Raw genomic sequence first — 20,930 nt, forward strand, 5'->3', positions numbered from 1 at the left:
CAGAAATGAAATTGACTTTACCTCCTGCCTAGTTTAACTTTAACTCCCATCTTGTTTTAGTAATTTGTATGTATCTTTTAGATTTTCTATATAGACAATCAGATTTTCTGCAAGTCAATAGATTTTGTTCGCTACTTTTTAAAATTCATGCCTTCGATTTCTTAAGTTTTTTCCTTTGTCTTATTGCATTCCCCTCTGTATACTTTTTCACTTCTTAATAGTTTCTTGGTAGAACTCCAAGAAACTGTTGTATTGTGGTTAATACAACCCCCTGCCTTTTCCACAGTTGAATGTGGAAAAGAACATTTGATAATGCTGAACTGGTCACATATTGAATTCATGAGCACAAAGCTCAGGCAATCATACTGGATTACCTTACTCAGTTCATTCTCCCATCTTCCTAAGCAACTATTTTACTCTGTTCTCTCTTTCCTCAACCCCTCAACATTCCTCCTCCATCCTCACTAGTAAACAATAACTTTGATTTTTGTTGAGAAAATAGAAGATAAATTCCCACACCTTCCATTACCATAGCTATCAACCTACCTACCAGCTTCTGAACCCGAAAACCCTTCCTTCCTCCCGTTACTATAGAACAGCTGTCTGTGCTCCTAAGGCCAATCTCTCCACTAGTTCATAGACCTCATCTCCTCTCACCTCTTTAGAAATGTCACTCCAGAAATTTCTTTCCTCTCTTTCCTGCATCGTCAGCTTTTCCTCTCTACCAAATAAGTCCCATGAGCACACAACGTAATTCCTCCTATCTTTAAAAAAACTCTTCTTTTGACCTTTCTTTCTTCAAACACTGCCACAATTCCCTGCTCCACTTTTCAGCAAAACTTTGCAAAAGATTTGTTTGTATTCACTGTCACTAATTCCTCTCCTCATCAGGCTTTCCACCTCCCTGACCATCAGAGCAACCCTGTTCTTTACTTGATGTATAACCACTCAGCATAGAGCAAGTGAATGATTTACATCTATACTAGAGTGTGAAGTTTCATACACACCTGATTACCATAAGCATACAGAAAATGGCTTCGTGGGTGGAATGTCATTCCAACAGGAGAAGAGAATGATGAAGGAAATAAGAAAATTGGAAATTTTTGTATTAATCTTGGTTTGTTGTTTTTTAGGATCCTCACAGAGACAGTGGTATTTTTCTAGAAATAGATAAACAAAGCAGGAGCAAATCATAAGAATTTTTCCACCAATAGTACTAGTCTATGTTACAATTTTTAGAGTTTCCTGTTACTTGGATTAAGATAGCAACAAAACACTTAACACAGCATAGAACTGGAAGGATTAGCAACTATTGGTATCTCTTTACTCTGCCTCCCCCCACCATACATGGCCACTTTATAGATGTTGAACATGAAGTAAAGGAGATTAAATAATTTTCCCATTTATTATTTAATAATAATAATTTAATTATTATTATTCAATAATACATGTCATGGGGGGATTTATTGTAGAATCATTACTGAACTCAACAGACTCCAAGGCCCATGCTCATAACTATAATGTCAAACTACTTTTTAGAAGTGTGGATGCCTAGGCCACACTCCAGTTCTGTCAGATCATGATTTTGAAGGGGATCAGCATATGCACCCCCAAGGCATGTGTCACTTTGGTATAAAGACTATTTTAAGCCGAAGATATTTGAGATTCAAGAGATGCAGACAAAATCCTTCCCTTATCTGCCAAAAAGCAGCAACTTCTGGGATAAAAGGCTGCCATTAATTCCTCTTCAGAGCAGATCTACTCCCCAGAAGGCAGAATGTGAACAAAACCTACCCCAAATCCCTTCTCCAGGGGAGTTTTATGGCCCTGAAGGAGACGGAAAGACCACGCATACCTGTACAAACAAACATCACAAATTTCCTTATCTCCTGTTTGTTCTCCTGTAAACCATTATCTTTTCATTTGTTTTCCCTTAAGTACCTTTCTCACTCAACCCCTTAAACTATTAAGATGGCATATAACCTCCAAATTTTAACTACCTTTTGAATTATTCATCACTGACTTTCACTCGCATGTATGTGCACTGCATGCATAAAGAAATTGTTTTCTTTTCTCCTCTTAATCTGTCTTTTGTCAGTTTAATTTGCAGGGCCCCTAAAACTGAACATAAGAGGGCAGAGGAAAATTATTTTCTTTCTCCCCTAAAATCATGAGGGTAGGGCTAGTTCCACTTTTTGTTCATTTAAACTAACCATTTTACAGACACTTAAATTTATATAGACCAAACTCAGCTTACATTCTCCTGAAGAATAAGCAAAGAGCATTACTACACAAACGGCTCTGTATTTTCCATTTTCATCAAACTGAATGACAATAAGAGGCAAGACATCTATGAAGTATCAAACTATATTGTTAACCATAAATAATTTCACTGTAGCCAATTTTATCACCTTCTATTGTCAAAGATAAAAAGAACTTGGAAATAAGTTTTGCAAAGGTAAGTTTTCACTATTGTGGTATCAACAGCAATCACCTCTGGGCTATAAGGCCTACCTGGTTATGGAAGAGGTAGACTCCAGAACTTTGCTCTTGGTCAACAAGAAATGTTACCACAGTTGAAAGAATAGTTTTCATTCCTTTTGAAATGGGGGGTAAGCAAGGTAACCATTCAAGAAATGGTTCTTTACTATAAAAACAAGAGCTTGCCTACAAAAAGAGAAAGGAAAAGTTAATGCCATTCTTGAACTATAAAAGTCCTAATTAGTTCTTGCAGGCAAATAAACTAATGAACAACACTAATTGTGTTGTCATGACTGGCCACAAATAATAGTGATATATCTTTAATGCCTGTGTTTCTCTTCTGGGGGATATGAGTCCAGAAAACACTGCAAAGCATCCCTTTCTGGCATGGATTGTTTTTCTAGAACCACTGTGTGGGTCTAGATTTAACATAATTAGGTAATTACCATTAAATCTAAGTACAGGCGCCACTGGGAGCAAAGAGTGATTGTTAAGCTTTTGAGTCTATAGAATTGCCATTTTTTAGATTAATAACAACCTATGAAATCATGCACAATAAAATTTCTTACTTTTTAAAATATTTAATACCATACCTCACTTAGGGTCCTGTTTCTCTCAAAGGTGATAGTAACATAATCAACTATAAAATATAAAGGTACAGAAATTATAAGTAGCATCTATATTTTTAAACGTATCACTAATTAAATGATACAATTTAATTGTATCACTTACAATACAATTTTCTTGCACTTACAACAGGGCATGCCTATTGTGTCAGATTTAAACTAATTTTTCCCCCAGTTTTAGGCCATTAACTTATACAAAACAAACCTATCTTTATATTTAATTCTATTTTTATTTTATTTCATTTTATCTAATCTATATATGCTAGCTATGTTGAAAAAAGCTTATTAATAGTTCTTTAACTAAAATTTACCTTCAAAACGTTCTCTGTTAGCAAAACATCTTTCATTATACCACAGTTTTCCTTTGATGTAGTCAACCTACATAAATAAACAAAAATGTCATTTAGGCAATATGTAGCCTTAAGATGTAAAAATAGAAAAACATAAGAAATTCTAAAAGTTCGATAGTTCAGGAATGTGAGGCAAATAAAAAAAGGAAAACTGTATGCCAGCAAAATAAAAGTTCGTAGAATGAGGACAAGAAACAAGAATATGCTTTTTGAACAACACACAAAACAGGAATAAAAAGAAATTTCGCATGATTGACATATGTTAATGGAAGATGCTACTATCTATGAGCTGTCTTTCCGAGGCTCTCAGGAGCTGTTGATCTTTCATTACAGTTAAAGTGGGCCACATGCTTATCTTTTATTCTCCTTCAGCTGAGCTAGGTTTAAGGAGACTTCCCAGAGGCCTGACAGCAGCAAGAAGCAATAAGAAAAAAAAGCCACAAAATACAGGTTTTGGAAAATTGGTCATACGGGAGAAGCTTCCAAGAAGGTGAGATTATACATGTTGGATATGAATTATATGCAAGAATTTGAGACGGTTTTGTTATAGGTGTCATTGAAAAAATGTTGCCTGCCATATCAGTAAACAAAGGATGTTGCAGCCATCAAGCCAGAACAGCCACTCCGATGGTGAGCCCTGAGGGAACTCAGGACAGAGACAAATGAGCTGCCCACTGCCAAGCCCTCAGTCACTGCAACCACCCCCCAAGGATGCACCCTGAGGAGACTCAGGATGACAAAGCACAGGATACTGGCCCCAGATAGCTGAGGTGCACATCAAAGGAATGATTTCAGGGAGCCCCGACTCTTGCATCTTCCCGTACATAGAAAAAGGACTAAATTCCTTAACTTGAGATATCTGGTTTTCTTTAATTAACAGTAATCTTTTGATGTTCTGACTACCTGGTCTTTGTTGCAAAAACTCCTAAATATCCTTCTGTTCCCTTACCTCTTAAGAGCAGTCTCTCAGAGCTATCTGAGAGTCTGTGTCCCAGGCTCGTGTCCTCAGTTTTGTCCACTGAATAAAACATAACTGAACTTCTAGGTTGTGGGTTTTTTTTTTGTTTTTTTTTTGCGGTACGCGGGCCTCTCACCATTGTGGCCTCTCCCGTCGCGGAGCACAAGCTCTGGACGTGTAGGCTCAGCGGCCATGGCTCACAGGCCCAGCCGCTCCGCGGCATGTGGGATCTTCCCGGACCGGGGCACAAACCCGTGTCCCCTGCATTGGCAGGCGGTCTCTCAACCACTGCGCCTCCAGGGAAGCCCTGTGTATTTTTTTGTTTTTAGTCAACATAGGAAGATTCTGACTCTCATATTATTGTTGAGACAAAAGGAAGACCTTCTTACATTTTTAAAGACCAGTAATAAAATCTGCATAATCTGTGCATTAAAAGCCTTTAAAATGTTTTAGAATAGATTGCGGTGATGCTTGCACAACTCTGTGAATATACTAAAGGCCATTGAATTGTACACTTTAAGTGGGTGAATTTTATGCTATATGAATTATATACTGATAAAACCACTGAACAAACAAAAAAGCCTTTTAAAATGGAGCGGACAATAATTTATTTGAATTTCAACCTATGGTTTTATATCAAATGAGCCTTTTGAGTTCTCATATAAATCTTCAGATTTTCAGGATGCCATAATTATCATGATTATAGCTGGGCAATTAGTATAGAATCTTTATCGGGCCCTGATTCCTTTTTTACTCTTTAGATCCCTTCTTTTTTTTTTTTTTCCTACCTGGAATAAAACTCGTAATAGTCCAGTGAATATCCTTGGGGATAATTTAATCTGATCGGGCTGACTTTATTCCAAGGGTGAGCTCATGCCCCAGGCCTGATTTAGAGTCACAAAGATGGGTCAGGAATGAACACACACCCAAGTCAGGTTAATGAGTAGGCCCTGAGGCTTGCTGGAACCACCAGGGAAGAGATACTTTATTCCTGTGGGGAGTGCTAAACTGATGGCACATAAACCTGGTGGCTATTCTTACTGACAATTGGAGAAAACCCACTGAGAATGAAGCTAATGCAGAGGAAAACAGACTCAAATGCTGAGAAGACAGGGTTGGACGGACATCTGTTAGTCACTAAATCCAGTCATGTCTGGAAGCTGGATTCATTCACTCCTTGAATTCCCTGTTCACATGAGCCAACAACTTCCTCTCCTTTGCTAAAATCAGTTTTAGTTTGGTTTCTATCATTTGCCTTCAGAAGTTTCTGACTATCTGTTTGGGGAGAAAACCCAGCTTTTTTTTTTTAAGTTACTACTTTGATTTGTGAACCGGTGTTCTTATGAACACTGAGGTGTTTCTTTTTTTTTTTTTTTTTTTTTTTGCGGTATGCGGGCCTCTCACTGTTGTGGCCTCTCCCGTTGCGGAGCACAGGCTATGGACGCACAGGCTCAGCGGCCATGGCTCACGGGCCCAGCCGCTCCACGGCATGTGGGATCTTCCCAGACCGGGGCACGGACCCGTGTCCCCTGCATCGGCAGACGGACTCTCAACCACTGCACCACCAGGGAAGCCCTGAGGTGTTTCTTATGTAATGTTATTTAATCACTTCACCTCTAAGAGGTAGATATTGTCATGCCCATTTTAAAATGAAGAAATTGAGGCCCAGAGAGGTATATGACTGTTCAAAGTTCCATGCTGCATGGCTACTAAGCTCATCCAAGATTGGACTCCTGTCCATCTTCATTTATTCACTCATGGATTCTGCAAATATTTATTGAGACAGCCTATCTACAAGGCAGCCTAATAATAGCATACAACGGTAAATAGGATAGTTCTTGATACAAAACCTAAAGTCTGGCGAGGCTAGTCAGAGGGCTCAACAGATAAAATAGGGTGACAAATGACAGCAATTGGTATTGAGAGGTTTGAGACCGCATATTGCACTCAATATACATTGAGTATAGACGTATAACAGATTTTGCCTCACGCCAAGTTCCCAATTTAGGGCCCCTGCACCTCTGTCTGGACATATTTTGTCGAAATCATTTCTTCAAATAATTTGAGTTTCTGCTTAAATTTCACCTCCTTGGAGAGGCCTGCTATAATCACCATGCTTAAATACAATATTATCTTCCCTTCACTCTCTGTTTCTCTTTCCTGCTTTAATTTCAGTAAACCTTGTTACTCTCTACAATCATATTCTGCATATATTTGTGTACTTGTTCATGGTCTAGCTCCCTCAGGAGAATGGGGAGCTACAGGACAGTCAGGACTTTATCTGTCTTGTTCACTATGGAATCTTCTTTGTCTAAATAAGCCTGGCTCAACAAACATCTGCTGAATAGATGAATAAGTGAATGAATAAATCACCAAGTATTAACTCCTTCAAATTCCTGGCTGGACAGCGACATACACCCCATTCTTACTATCCTTCCTTCAATCATTTTAGAAGATGTCTTTCCCAAAGGTAAATCCCTATACTTTTAAGAATAAGTTCACTTCCCCCTTTCTTTCCCCTGCCACACGACCTCACTATCTTTGGAAAACTTGTAGTTCCCCTCTCCCTCATCACTACCAGAAACCCCTGTGTTTTGCTGGAACATTTTAGCTCAGGAGGATTTATTTTAATATCCTTGTAAATGGTAAAAACCTCTATGAAGGGCAATTTGTGATTGTCTTTTAATATTGCACAAGCATTTACTCCTTGATGTGTGAATCCAAGTTCCAGGAATGTATTGTACTGATATACCCAGACATGTACAAACTTGTTCGGTATAAATTATTAATGGCAGCATTGTTTGTAACACAAAAGCAAAAGATTAGAAAACTACCCAAGTATCCATCAATAGGAGACAGGCTAAGTAAACTCTGGTTAAGTTCACACAACGGAGTATTTGCAGCTATAAAAAAAAGAAGGGCAGGCTTAGGTCTGGTAAAAAGCACAAGCAAGGTTCCTGTCTCACTTACAGCTTACATTTCTAGGTCTGTCTTTATTTCTGGCATCCCACTCCTTCACGGGAGTCTCTGGATAGTAAGCTCTCCTGATGCCTTATCTGTGACAATTTCTTTTCTTCACCCTCATTCTTGAATGATATAGTTTAGCTAGGTTTGGAATTCTCTCTTGACAGTTTCCCCCCTTGCTCTTTCTGATGTAAATCACTTTCGCCTACCTGGCCTTCCCAGTTCTCAGCTTCACGTTTCTTCCAATCAATACAGCAAGAAGTCAGTTCCTTTTGTTTCCTGAGAAATAAGTGCCCCTTTGCTTTAGACAGTGTGAGTGAGCGTGCGTGTGTATGCACAGGTGAGTGTGTGTCCACAGGCCTGTATGAGGACAGGATGGGGAGGAGACATGGCAAAAGGCTAGAAATGCTCATAATTTTGTTGTGCTTTCCAAACTAAAGCATGCTTATATGTTGATGGGAATGACTTAGTTGAATCTCAGAACTTGACCTCGTAACAGAGAGGGGAGATAACTGATGGAACAAAATCCGGAATCAGAGCTGTAGAATCACAGCTTACGTGGTACTTGTATCAAATTAGAAAGAGTGCCCCGGGACTTCCCTGGTGGTGCAGTGGTTAAGAAACTGCCTGCCAAGGCAGGGGACACGGGTTCTGAGCCCTGATGCAGGAAGATCCCACACGCTGCTGCGGAGCAACTAAGTCCGTGCGCCACAACTACTGAAGCCCGCGTGCCTGGAGCCTGTGCTCCGCAACAAGAGAAGCCACCGCATGAGAAGCCCGTGCGCAGTAACAAAGACTCAGTGCAGCCAAAGATAAATAAATAAAATAAATAAATTTATAAAAAAAAAAAAAGAAAGACAAGGTAGGCACAGACCCACAGGGGGGTGGGGGGTAAGCGGATTGGGGAGTCAAGCGTTAGCCATATTTCGGCTCTCACTATCTTTTCAATTGGGTGTCCTTGTGCAGAATGCACTGAACAACCACAGCAATCCTGGACAGAACATATAAAGATGGGGTGGGGACCACCTCAAAGACAAAGAGGGGGCATTTCCTCCTTTGAAACAGAAGGGGATATCATTGCTTAATGGTTACTGGAAATACGTGTTTTTAGTTCAAACTGTAAATAATATTATAGTATCAGCAATAATAATCTATATTATGAATTCTTGTCTTGTACCTCATCTCTTAGGTCACCAAGGAAACACATATCTTTTAACCAACCCTTGGAAATTGAAAGCTTCTTACCCTTTCGAAACCACAAAAGTCTGCCCTTGAAAACTAGAAGAAAGAAAAAAAGGAATTTTAATCTTTGCTTGTAAATTGGAAGGCATAACAAAACAGCAATTTAAATTATACTAAAGGAGATGATGTTTTTTACATCCCGGCAGTTAGGAGTATCAAACACTAAAACCAGCTTCTTAAGTAGTTTGCAGGGTATCTTGGAGATTTCCCCCTCAGTCTTTGCCTTGTTCCACCATTTGATTAATTTATTTATACTTTAACTTAATTCCAGAAAGGATTTGAGATCAAAACCCCACTTTCTAATGATTTAAATGGAGGAGTTAAGAAGTGTATAGGAAGAAACTAGGTCGGCCACCGACTGGGGTTTAGGAAGGCACATCCTTACCCCACTATTTTCTCCATGGCCACTCTGTCTTCTGCCCAGCCCAGGGCAGCTCCTAGAGCAGGCCCTCAGGAGGCACAGCCCACACCTCACTCTCTGTGCTTTGACCTCAGGTCACTGCTCCTGGCTGTTTCAACTCTCTTCTTTAGCAACCACACGATAAGCACATAAAAGGCCTGATCTATTAGTTGTCTGAGCAACAAATGATACTTTCTTAGAGATAATGAGGAAGAAGGAAGGTTGTGAATATCTGTAAATCTGAAAAAAGGTAGTAATTACCATGTATAAGAAATAACTACTTCTTAACGAATACAATCATCCCTTCTACGCTTCCCCAATCTCTTCTCCTACTGTTCCTAAGTCTTTATTACTGATCTTATTTCTGTTGAGGTAATTTTGAGAGCTATTTATTAACATACTTAAGAATTGATTTTCCTTCTCTCAATCCCAAAACTTGCTTTTAATTACTTTATTTATTTATTTATTAATTAATGTCTCTTTTCAATGCCCTATTTTGGAGCAGATGGGAGTGACAAAGCAGAAGCTGAGGAAGCGCTTTAAAACAAAAAACATGGTGTCGAAGCTTTGATATAGCCATTTAAGAATAAAAAGAAAAAACTCATCAGAAGGACATAATTTTAATTTATGTTATTTTGTAATATTATATCTGGCTTTATGTACCTTAAAGCATTTTGGGAACATGTATGACTATTTATAAGTATATAGGGTATTTTCTATATGAATTATTTGAAACGTCTCATAAATTTGTATAGCAATAAAGCTAGCACCATTTCCAAATGATGTATTCAACACTATAAGGCAAAGGAAAATGTCACTATATTACGCTTTTACGTTTTTTAAAAGGAAGAAGCATTTTAGTTCTAAGATACACCACACATAACTCAAGTATCCACTATTTCTGCTTTATGTCACAGAAGATACTTAAGGTTATTAGTTACAGAGCAATTCACCTACCATTAAGACAGAGGAGGATGGAAAGCGAAGATCTCCACTTATAAAAAGACCCAAAGAGGTGAGGATAACTAAAAAATGATTTGTTAAAACCATATCCACCATGGAAAGCTCTGTGTGTTCTAAAGGAAGAAATCATACCATGGGTTAAAAAGTAAGGAAAAAGTGACGTCTTCAGCAAAGCAAAGACATTTCATAAATATCCATCAAGTGTTGATGTAAAGGAAATGCTGACGATGAAGGCACTGTTAGACGAATTACCTTCTCCAACTTGGGAATAGACCATGTCTGTCAGGTTATACCACGTGGTATCATCATAATTCCAAAATCCAGAAAAGCTGAGGCCTATGTAAACACCTACCATGAGAGAAAAGGGAAATTAAGGCAACACAACTTTGCAAAGTGAATAACCAGCTCCTAAGGTGCTAGGTCTTTAGTGGGCAGAGCCTGCATCTGCCCCACCTTCCAGCCCACTCTCCACCCCTGCCTCAACTCCCCTCCTTCAGTTTGAATCTCACTTCCCCCAGCACTGGAAGATAAAGTAACTTGGGTTACACCACAGGAGTTTAGCCAACCATCTAATTATTAAGGATTTTGTTTTGTATTGAAGGGGATCAGAATATGCCACCCCCAGAATATGGCACTTTGGCATAAGGATTATTTTGAGCTGGAGGCAACTGAGAATCAACGGATCCAGGAAGAGTTCTGTGCCTCCCCTTGCCTGCCTAAAAGCAGGGCATTTTCTAACAACCTCACTCTGTATCAGGAAGAGAAGAGAGAGCAATTTTATCACCAGAGACAGGGAGTTGACACCAAGATGAGTTTGCATAAACAGACTTTACTAAAATAACTCTTATCTCCCATTAGTCCACCCACATATTTCCCTGGCACTTCTCCACAGTTTCTTGTCCCTTGAGGCCTAGACCCCTTTCCTTTGTTAAGATGGTACATAAGTCCCCAAGTTTAACCACTTCTTTGAATTTCTTTTCTGTGAACTCTTGTGAATATGAATATTAATAAAAATTGCATGTCTTTTCTCCTGCTAATGTCTTGGTTAATTTGTAGGCCCCCAATCATAACCTAAGAGGGTACAGGAAGAGCTTTTCCTCCCTGACAATATCCTTCTAAGCAAAAAATATGTTCCTATTTCAAGAATATAATTATAGTCAACAGTACAAAAACTCCAAAGAAGAAAATTAAAATGTGAACCTCAAGAGGGAAGAAACTATGTTTGATTTACTTATAAAGTGATTTACTTTAATATTTGTGATTTTAAAAATAGAAAAAAACCCTGTTAATATGAGAATATTAAACCTATTAAAACTTATGAGAACTTATTAAAAGGAGACTGAGCATGTTGGAAATACTGAAAGCGCTTTGCTCCTTGGTCTCACCTTTCCTTGGCCATAGCTAGGAATGCTTAGAGTCTTTTGTGTTTTATTTATTTTTTAAATTCTTATCTAGTTTTTTTTTTAATATTTGTTCTTTGGTTTTATTTATTTATTTATTTGGCTCTGCCGCCCACACAGCACGCGGGATCTTAGTTCCCCCACCAGGGATCGAACCCACGTTCCCTAGAGTAGAAGCGCGGAGTCTTAGCCACTGGACCGCCAGGGAAGTCCCGAGTCTTTTGTGTTTTAAATGCAGAACATTAATCTGAAGTCTAGTCAACAGGCATAACTGTGGGGGCGGTGGAGGGTAGAGGGAGCCTGAAAAGAGTTGATAATCCAATGCACATGCTTTGTTTCCAAAAGATGAATGTAGGGTCACTCGTATTGTGAAGTGTGTGTTTAACTCCCAGCTCTTTTCTGTGTTTTCTGTGTAGGGAAAGATGTAGAAGGAAATGTTATCATCATCCACTTTTTCCAGAAAGAGGAAAGCTAAAGACAAGCTTGTGCCTTTCTAAGCATGAAATCTAGTTCTGCAGATAACACCACACTATATTCTAAGTGGGGATGATTATAGGTACGCAGCATATCACATGACTGGATTCCTGCAGAGTCTAGAAATATTTAATGGAGCAGTAAGCAGTAAAATAAATGCTTTATTCTGGTTGATATTTTAGCCTGAAATTAAGTTATAGGCCACTCTCTATGACACACTGGCCACAATTGCATCCCAGGGTTACAGAAGCTGATGTAGATTTTGCAAAGATTTTGGATTTTATTCTAACGGGCAAAGGGAAGCCATTGGAATGTCTGAAGCAGGAAAATGATGTGATTTGTTTTACACTTGAGATCACTGTGGTGGCTGTACGGAGGGTGAGTTGTACCGGGTTTAGAAACAGGGAGACCACTTAAGAGGCTGTGAATTAGTCTCGTGGAAAACCAGTGCTGACTTGACAAAGATTTTAGCAGAGGAGAGAAGTGGTCACACTGAGGATAGACACTGGATGTGGCATCGTCCTGGAATGCCATCAGAGTAAGAACAGTCAAGAGTGTACGCTAGATTTTATTTTTGAGTAATTGGATATGAATTGGGATGAAGAATACTGGAGGAGAACAGATTTTAGAGGGAGATGAATCAAGAGTTCAGGCTTAGACTTGTTATAGCTGAGATGCATCAAGAGGAACTGTAAAACAGACAAATGAATATAGGAATTTAGCTTCAAGGAAGTGGTCAGCACCAGAAATACAAATTCAGGGATCATTAGCCTGAAGGTGGCATTATTACCAGAGGACTGGATTAAGTTTCCCAGAGAGAATCTGGTTACATAAGGAAGGAGAGTCGAGGACAAAGCCCCATTTCATTGACACTTTAGGGGTCACAACAAAAGAGCAGGCTTAGAAAACTAAGGAGTGATCAATGTGGTAAGATAAATGTAACTGAAGGTGGTGTCAAGAACCCAAGAGAATAAAGTGTTTTGAGGAGAAATAGAGTGGTTAACTGTGTCAAATTCTGCTGGGAGGGAAAGTAGAATGAGGATAAAGAATTGGCTGTTGGAATCAGCAACATGGAGATCACTGGCGATCTTGGGAAGAATTGTTTCAGAACAGTGATGGCAACAATCCGATATGCAGTGAAATGAAGATAAAATGGGAGGTGGAAAATGTAGCACCACCTACAATAAATTCTTCCCATACGTTTTGTCTGAAGGAGAACAGAGGGATGAGGGATAGTGGTAAAGTGAGATAAATGAAGATTTTGGCTAAGATGGGGGATTTTAGGGTATGTTTGTATGCTAATGCCTCTAATCCAGTAAAGAGGGAAAGCATGATGATACGGGAGAGAAAGGTGAGAACTGCGGGACAGATGCAGGAGCAACGTTCTCCAGATGACTGGGGAGAATGGGATGCAGGACACGAGGGGTGAGGAGTGGCCTTTGGTAGCAGCAGAGACACTTCTCACGATGCAACAGGCAAGAAGGCAAAGCACGCAAGTACAAAGGCAAGTAGGGTGGCAGACGCGCACAGGAGCGATGATGGAGTGCCTTGCGATCAGTCTTTCTCTTCTACATCAAGTATTAAAGGCACAGCTGAGACCAGAGGAGGAAAGGAGGTGAGGTAGAGTGTGTGAGGAGTGGGAAGAGGTGTGACAAGGTCATTTTGCAGAGTGGGAAAATAAACAGACCAGGGAAGAGAGAGAAGATTTCCGGGCAGTGCTGAGTACCCACTTGAGGCCTGTGATCATGAATTTACAGTGAGACCACTTCGTGGAATTTTAAGGTGAGACTGGTGTGCAACTTTTCTCTAGTAATATTCTGCTATTCCAGTGGCATAGAGGTGGTTTTAAGGAGAGTGGGGATTGTGCAGGCAAAAAAGTTACAGAAGTATTTATAAGGAGAGACTATGAAAATTATGGTGAAAAAGTTAAGGCTGTTGAGGAGTGAAAAAAGTGGTAGAAACAACATATTGAAGTCTCCATGAAATCAAAGAAATGTCAGCGTGTGAGTACTAGGGTAGACTGAAAGAATAGAAGGTAGTGGGCAGAGCGTGAGATGGTTGTAGTGAAGATTTTGGAGACAGTAACAACATCAGAGACAACAAGGTCAAGAAAATGACCACAGAAGTAAGATGGGGGAAAGATCATTGGAGGAGAGGAGGCCTTGAAAGCATCGATCCATATGGGTGGTGAAATCACCAAACATAGTGACAAAAATAAGGTGTAGAGGAAGGCAGGGGTCCAGACGCTAAACTCATCCATGAGTGTGAGTGATGGGAAGGTCATCACAGGCTGCCAACCAAGAAGACTTAGAGGGAGTAAAGTCTGAGTTCAAAGGAGCTGGGCATTCTGAATGAGAAGACAGGAGTAATTATTAATAAGTAGCCCTTGGGCTTCCCTGGTGGGGCAGTGGTTGGGAGTCCGCCTGCCGATGCAGGGGACACGGGTTTGTGCCCCAGTCCGGGAGGATCCCACATGCCGCGGAGCGGCTGGGCCCGCAAAAAAAAAAAAAAAAAAAAAATAAGTAGCCCTTAAGGAAGAAGGACAATGCCCCTTGAGACTCAGGCATGTGACATGTGACAGGGCCGCAGGGGAAAGAATGTTAACTGGGAGTGGCCAGATTATTCTTTATGGCAAGAAAGTTAAGGGACCATTCTGAGAAAAGATTAGTAGCACAGGGGAATTTGCTGATGACAGACCACAAATTCCAATGAATGGATTTGGGTAGATGGAGACGGACAGAAGTTTGCGTGAATTTAAAGGAAGTCCAGAACAGTATGTGGGATAGAGTAACCATAAGTGACCTGGAGACTTAGGTTTCTGGCGGTGACATAGAACTGGGGTGAGAGGCATGATGGCATTAGGAGTGTCATAGAGGAGAAAGGTGGGTAATAAGTCGAAACTGGAACACATGGGGCTCCTGGATACCTGTTCCCACCATTAACTCCCTGTGGGATGAAACCCGGTGTGTGGACAAACGAGGGCCTCACAAAGAAACTGCTAGTTAGGCTGGATACTGTGGGAACTTACTTTCTGCTTCAGCGCAGCGGGGGCCAGCTGGGGGAAAAGGTGGCTTCATCTAAAAACAGGTTTCCAAACTGTTTCTTTTCTTGAGACGTTGAAGCGATCGGGTGAGTGAGACCCCAAGGAGTTGAGACTGCCTCTTCTCTCCTATGACTCTCAGGGGTGTGGCAGGATGCAGAGACTGGCTCTTTTCCTGTGACTCACAAAAGTAAGGCAGGTTTGGACAGAGAGGAGGAGGGGGCCCTAGCCTGGCATCCGTGGAACAAAGGTAGAAATGGAGTTTCCATCTGGTTTAGAGAGAGGAAAAAGAGACACAGGCTTTCTAAACTAATTCAGCACAAGCAGGCACTCCAAGCTAGAGGTATCTAAAAGACTGCAAGACATTAGGAATTCAAAGAAATCTGGGGCAAGGCTATCTGTCTATTCCTATACCAGTGCATACTGCTTGAATCTATTACTTTATAATAAGTCATGGTAGGCAACCTATTGTGCTTTTTATTCTTCTTTAAAATTATGTTTGTTATTCATGTTGCTTTATTCTCCCACCTGAATTTTGGGATTGGCTTATCAATTTCCACACACACAAAATACTGCTGTAATTTTTCTTGGACTTGTATCAAACTGATTGATAAACTTGGAGAGAATTAACATCTTTACAATACCAGAAATTCCTGTTCATGCACATAAAATATCTTTTTTAGTCTTTTTTTTATAGCCTTCATTAAAGTTTTATAATTTCTATACAACAGGCCTTGCAAGTCGTTTTTTGTTTATTTCTAGGTCCCTATTGGGGTTTATTACTTTCTGAACAGGATTTTTAAAATTATAATCTTTAATTACTCTTTGGTGGAGTGGTTTTTGTATATTGTTAATATGTTCCTCAATTCCATAGCACTCCCATATTTGTTCTGATAGTCTGTCTGTTGATTCTTTTGGATATTTATATAGATACACATATAATCTATGAGTAATAAAATTTTGTTTCTTATCTTTTAATTCTTTTTTTCCCTCATATTTATTAGATTTGGGGACTAGGAGTTCATCAATCACCTAAGAAAAACAAACTAGAACAAGATGATTAGTAATTGAAATGTGTAAGGATGCTATTAAATATTACAACAGTAACTGAAAAACACATATGTAACAAATAAAATAATGTGATACCTTAGAACAACTTTACCTATTCACATATGGCAGGCATAGAAGATGGATTAGAAATGCAATGAATAATCTCTGGGAGGGAGGAACATATTAACAGAGGGCAGAGTATCAAGGAAATTTGGAGAGACACTAAAGTCACTAGTAACATGGCAAAAGTCACAGAGAAAAAACTTTATCACACTAGCAAGTAGACAAGGGAAAGTGATGAAGAGTAAGTTCTTAGGTGTTTTTTGGAGACATTTTCACTCCATTACGCCTATGTGTTTAACTTGTACTGCCAGTTAAACGTCACTGTAATAAAATACAAAACACCACCTCCAAATTTGAATAAAGCTGCAAACTTACCATCAAGTGTTGTGTTCATAATGAAGCCAAGTAACACTACATCATTGGCACATGGGCACTTTGCCGTTTTGAGATCTACCACATGTGGATATAATTTACTGATGTCGTTTTTTGTCATTATAGTCCCAAGTTTCCACTGAAGAATAGGTTCTGCGGAAATCAAGTTTTGGTGTTTAAGTTGTGGCAGCACTCTTGAAAATAGAACACTACTGTTTTCTTTTTTGTTTTTATCTTTAAAAAGTTTTTTTTTAATTTTTATAAATTGATATATAGTTGATTTACAATGCTGTCTTAATTACTGCTGTACAGCAAAGTGACTAAGTTATACATATATATACATTCTTTTTCATATTCTTTTCCATTATGGTTTGTCACAGGCTATTGAATATAGTTCTTTGTGCTATACAGTAGGACCTTGTTGTTTATTCATTCTAGATACATCAGTTTGCATCTGCTAATCCCAAACTCCCAAGCCGTCCCTCTCCCACCCCCCTCCCCCTTGGCAACCAGCAGTCTATTCTCTATGTCCATGATCTGTTTCTTAGATAGGTTCATTTGTGTCATACTTTAGGTTCCACATATAAGTGATATCATATGATATTTGTCTTTCTCTGTTGGACTTACTTCACTTAGTACAATAATCTCTAGCTGCATCCATGTTGCTGTAAATGGCATTATTTCGTTATTTTTTATGGCTGAGTGATATTCCATTGTATATATGTACCACATCTTCTTTATCTGTACATCTGTCAACAGACATTTAGGTTGTTTCCATGTCTTGGCTATTGTGAATAGTGCTGCTATGAACACAGGGGTGCGTGTACCTTTTTGAATTATGGTTTTTGTCTGGATATATGCCCAGGAGTGGGACTGTTGAATCATATGGTAGTTCTATTTTTAGTTTTCTGAGGAACTCCCATACTGTTTTCCACAGTGGCTGCACCAACTTACATTCCCACCAACAGTGTAGGAGGGTTCCCTTTTCTCCACACCCTCACCAGCATTTGTTAGTCATAGACTTTTTAATGATGGCCATTCTGACCCACATGAGGTGGTACCTCATTGTAGTTTTGATTTGCATTTCTCTGATAATTCATAACTGCTTTCTTTTATGGGTTTTAAAGGCACTATGTAAAGGAACTGTTCCATTGTTTTAAAAAATGGGTGTATTACCTCACTTTTCATCAGTTAAAAATAGGTTGTTGATTCTTATTTTCCAGAGTAGGAGGAATAAAGTCTAATTTCCTTGAAGGGGGCCTGGCCAGGTCATACTGCAGAAGAGCAGGTGAGGTGGGAGATACTGCTTTGAACATCTTTGGAGAATACAATTGGCCACAGGATCTATCTCTAGAAATGGAGTTGCTGGATCACAGGGTTTGCACATTTATAGCATAGAGAATAACTTCTGCTTTGAGAGGCCACACATTTACTTTCTGTTCACTTTCCCAATCCCATAGAGAGCAGGATATATATATATATATATATATATATATATATATATATATAAGAATAAATCTAGAAAAGCAATAGGGAACAGGGAAAGTTGTCATCAGTGGCCAAGACACTTAGAAGGATTTCTGGAAGATACAAGGGAGTTAGGGAGGAACAAACAGGAAAAACCAATCAGAGGTAGGACATCTCCAACCCTTCAATGCAGCAATCTACTCTTAGATATACAAAGGGTTGGAGCTGGATAAAGTCAAATTTTAAAGCATGAGAAATGGGAGGATTTTTTTTTCTGAAAAAATGAGAAAAGAGAATACAAAAAGTAAGCAAGGACAGTTTGACAGAGTACTGTTGTCCGAATTTCAAAAATAGTCAAAGGACTTTTAAGAATAGAGACACAATCACTCTGTAGCTATTTACATTTCTGCATCGTGAATCTCCTCCATCTCCTCATCAAACTCTCAATAAAATCTGCTACAAAGCCAAAGACTTTAGGCTTTGTATGCTTCACTTTGTGCAAAGCAAGAAAAGGAGCTAAGTTTCCATCTGGGTTGACAAAGTGTAGCACAGCGACAGCCAAGAAGAAGAAGAGAAACAATTTATAACCAAACTAATTCACTCTGAAATTCAAAGAAATCTGGGGTAAGGCAGTTGACTTTCCAGGGTATAGCATACGTGTACAATTAATGACCAGATCTTAAAGGACAGGGAGATTTGAGCTTGTATCTGGGACATGATTGCACTGAATCGAAAATGCCTCTTTACCCATGTGGTCTATTTTAAACGTTTTAAGAATGAGGGAGTGATCAAAAGTCTTGACTGCTGAGAAGCTACAAAGGAGATGGAAAAGTGACCAATGAGAAAGTGACTGGTGATTGTATTAAGAGCAATTTTAGTGGAGTAGTCTGGACTCCGGATCAGAGATGAGGAAGTAGGGACAATATTTTTCAACATCTCATTTGAGATAGGTAATGAAGAAAGGTTCCCAACTGTAACTCTAACCTTAATGCTTGATTGCCACTTCCCAATGTTTTCTCCTCATGTCTTCAGCATCTCAGAAAATGATACCACCATCCACTTCATTGCTCAAGTAAGAAATCTAGGATTCATCCTTAATATCTGTGTCCTTCATCCCCAGTCCACCCAGAGGTCATATCAGCTCTACTTCTAAACTGTATCCTGAAGACTCTAACTTCTCACCATCTCCACTGCTCGTCCCACAGCCCAAGTACCCCAGACCATCTCCTGCGTGGACTGTGGTGACAGCTGCCAACCAGTTTCCTTTATTCCATTCTTGTCTTCCTTCCTCGACAGTCAGTTCTCTACACAGCAGCCAAAGTGATCTTTTTCATAGAGCAGAAGTCGAAATTTATCACTGTCTTGCTTAAAATACTCCAGTGGCTTTTCATTATAATTAGAATAAAATCCACACTTTACCGTGGTCTCTGCCAGTCTCTCTACACTCACCCCACACCACTCTGTCATCTACTGTGCCCCGACGACACTGGCCTCCTCTCTGCAGCTGCAACCTTTAAGAATTATTCATTCTCCACGGTGGCCGGACCGATTTACATTCCCATCAACAGTGCACAAGGGTTCCTTTTTTCCACAGCCTTGCCAACACTTGTTACGTCTTGACTCTACAATAATAGTCATTCAGACAGGTGTGAGGTGATAGCTCACTGTAGTTCCGAGTTGCACTTCCCTGATGATCAATGAGGTTGAGCATCTTTTCATGTGCCTGTTGGCCATCTGCATGTCTTCTTTGGAAAAATGTTCAGTTCTTCTGCCCATTTTTAAAATCAGGTTTTTCACTTTTTTTTATGTTGAGCTGTATGAGTTCTTTGTATATTTTGGATGTTAACACCTTATCAGATATATCATTTGCAAATATCTTCTCCCATTCAGTAGGCTTTTGGTTTTGTTGATAATTTCCTTCGCGGTGCAAAAGCCTTTTACAATAGCTGATGTGGTCCCATTTGTTTTTGGCTTCGGTTTCCCTTGTGTGAGGAGAAAGAGCCAAAAAAATACTGCTACAACTGATGTCAAAGTCTGTACTGCCTACGTTTTCCTCTAGGAGTTTTATGGTTTCAGGTCTTACATTTAAGTCTTTAATCCATTTTCAGTTATTTTTGTATAAGGTGTGAGAAATTAGCCCAGTCTGATTCTTTTGCCTGTAGCTTTCCAATTTTCCCAAAACTAATTATTGAAGAAGCTGTCTTCTCTCCCACTGTACATTCTTGCCTCCTTTTTTGTTCGGTAGATGTATTGAATGCATAAGTGTAGATTCATTTCTGGACTCTTGATTCTGTTCCATTGATCTATGTGTCTGATTTTTGAGCCAGTACCACAGTTTTAGTTACTATAACTTTACAGTACAACAATTTAAAATCAAGGAGCATGATACCTCTAGCATTGTTCTTCTCAAGATTGTTTTAATGGGAAAATATGTATACATATAGCTGATTCACTTTGTGATAAAGCAGAAACTAACACAACATTGTAAAGCAATTATACTCCAATAAAGATGTTAAAAAAAAAGATTGTTTGGGCTATCCAGGGTCTTTTGTGTTTCCATATATATTTTAAAATTACTTGTTCTACTTCTGTGAAAAATGCCATTAGTATTTTTTTTAAAACATCTTTATTGGAGTCTAATTGCTTTACAATGGTGTGGTAGTTTCTGCTGTATAACAAAGTGAATCAGCTATACATATACATATATCCCCATATCTCCTCCCTCTTGCCTCTCCCTCCCACACTCCCTATCCCACCCCTCTATGTGGTCACAAAACACCAAGCTGTTCTCCCTGTGAATGCAGCTGCTTCCCACTAGCTATCTATTTTACATTTGGTAGTGTATATATGTCCATGCCACTCTTCTCACTTTATCCCAGGTTACCCTTCCCCCTCCCCGTGTCCTAAAGTCCATTCTCTACATTGGTGTCTTTATCTTGTCCTGCCCCTAGGTTCTTCAGAAACATTTTTTTTTTTTTTTAGATTCCATATATATGTGTCAGCATACGGTATTTGATTTTCTCTTTCTGACTTACTTAACTCTGTATGACAGACTCTAGGTCCACCACCTAACTATAAAA

At 39.3% G+C, this 20,930-nt stretch overlaps 1 protein-coding gene across 1 annotated transcript in view; it reads right to left on the reverse strand.

Annotated features, from left to right (window-relative positions):
• Positions 1–20,930, reverse strand: part of CATSPERB (cation channel sperm associated auxiliary subunit beta) — a 128,332-nt gene that overhangs the window by 70,932 nt on the left and 36,470 nt on the right. Inside the window, exons 7-14 of the mRNA XM_029236149.1 lie at positions 16,387–16,536; positions 10,237–10,332; positions 9,979–10,097; positions 8,625–8,657; positions 3,419–3,485; positions 3,075–3,121; positions 2,515–2,667; positions 1,008–1,160 (exon numbers count right to left, since the gene is read on the reverse strand). Coding sequence (XP_029091982.1) covers positions 1,008–1,160; positions 2,515–2,667; positions 3,075–3,121; positions 3,419–3,485; positions 8,625–8,657; positions 9,979–10,097; positions 10,237–10,332; positions 16,387–16,536 — 818 coding nt within the window. The remainder of the gene's footprint in view (positions 1–1,007; positions 1,161–2,514; positions 2,668–3,074; positions 3,122–3,418; positions 3,486–8,624; positions 8,658–9,978; positions 10,098–10,236; positions 10,333–16,386; positions 16,537–20,930) is intronic.

This window comes from Monodon monoceros, unplaced genomic scaffold (genome assembly GCF_005190385.1).
Source record: "Monodon monoceros isolate NGI ecotype Baffin Bay Population unplaced genomic scaffold, NGI_Narwhal_1 Super_Scaffold_21, whole genome shotgun sequence".
In the NCBI taxonomy this organism is placed as follows: Eukaryota; Metazoa; Chordata; class Mammalia; order Artiodactyla; family Monodontidae; genus Monodon; species Monodon monoceros.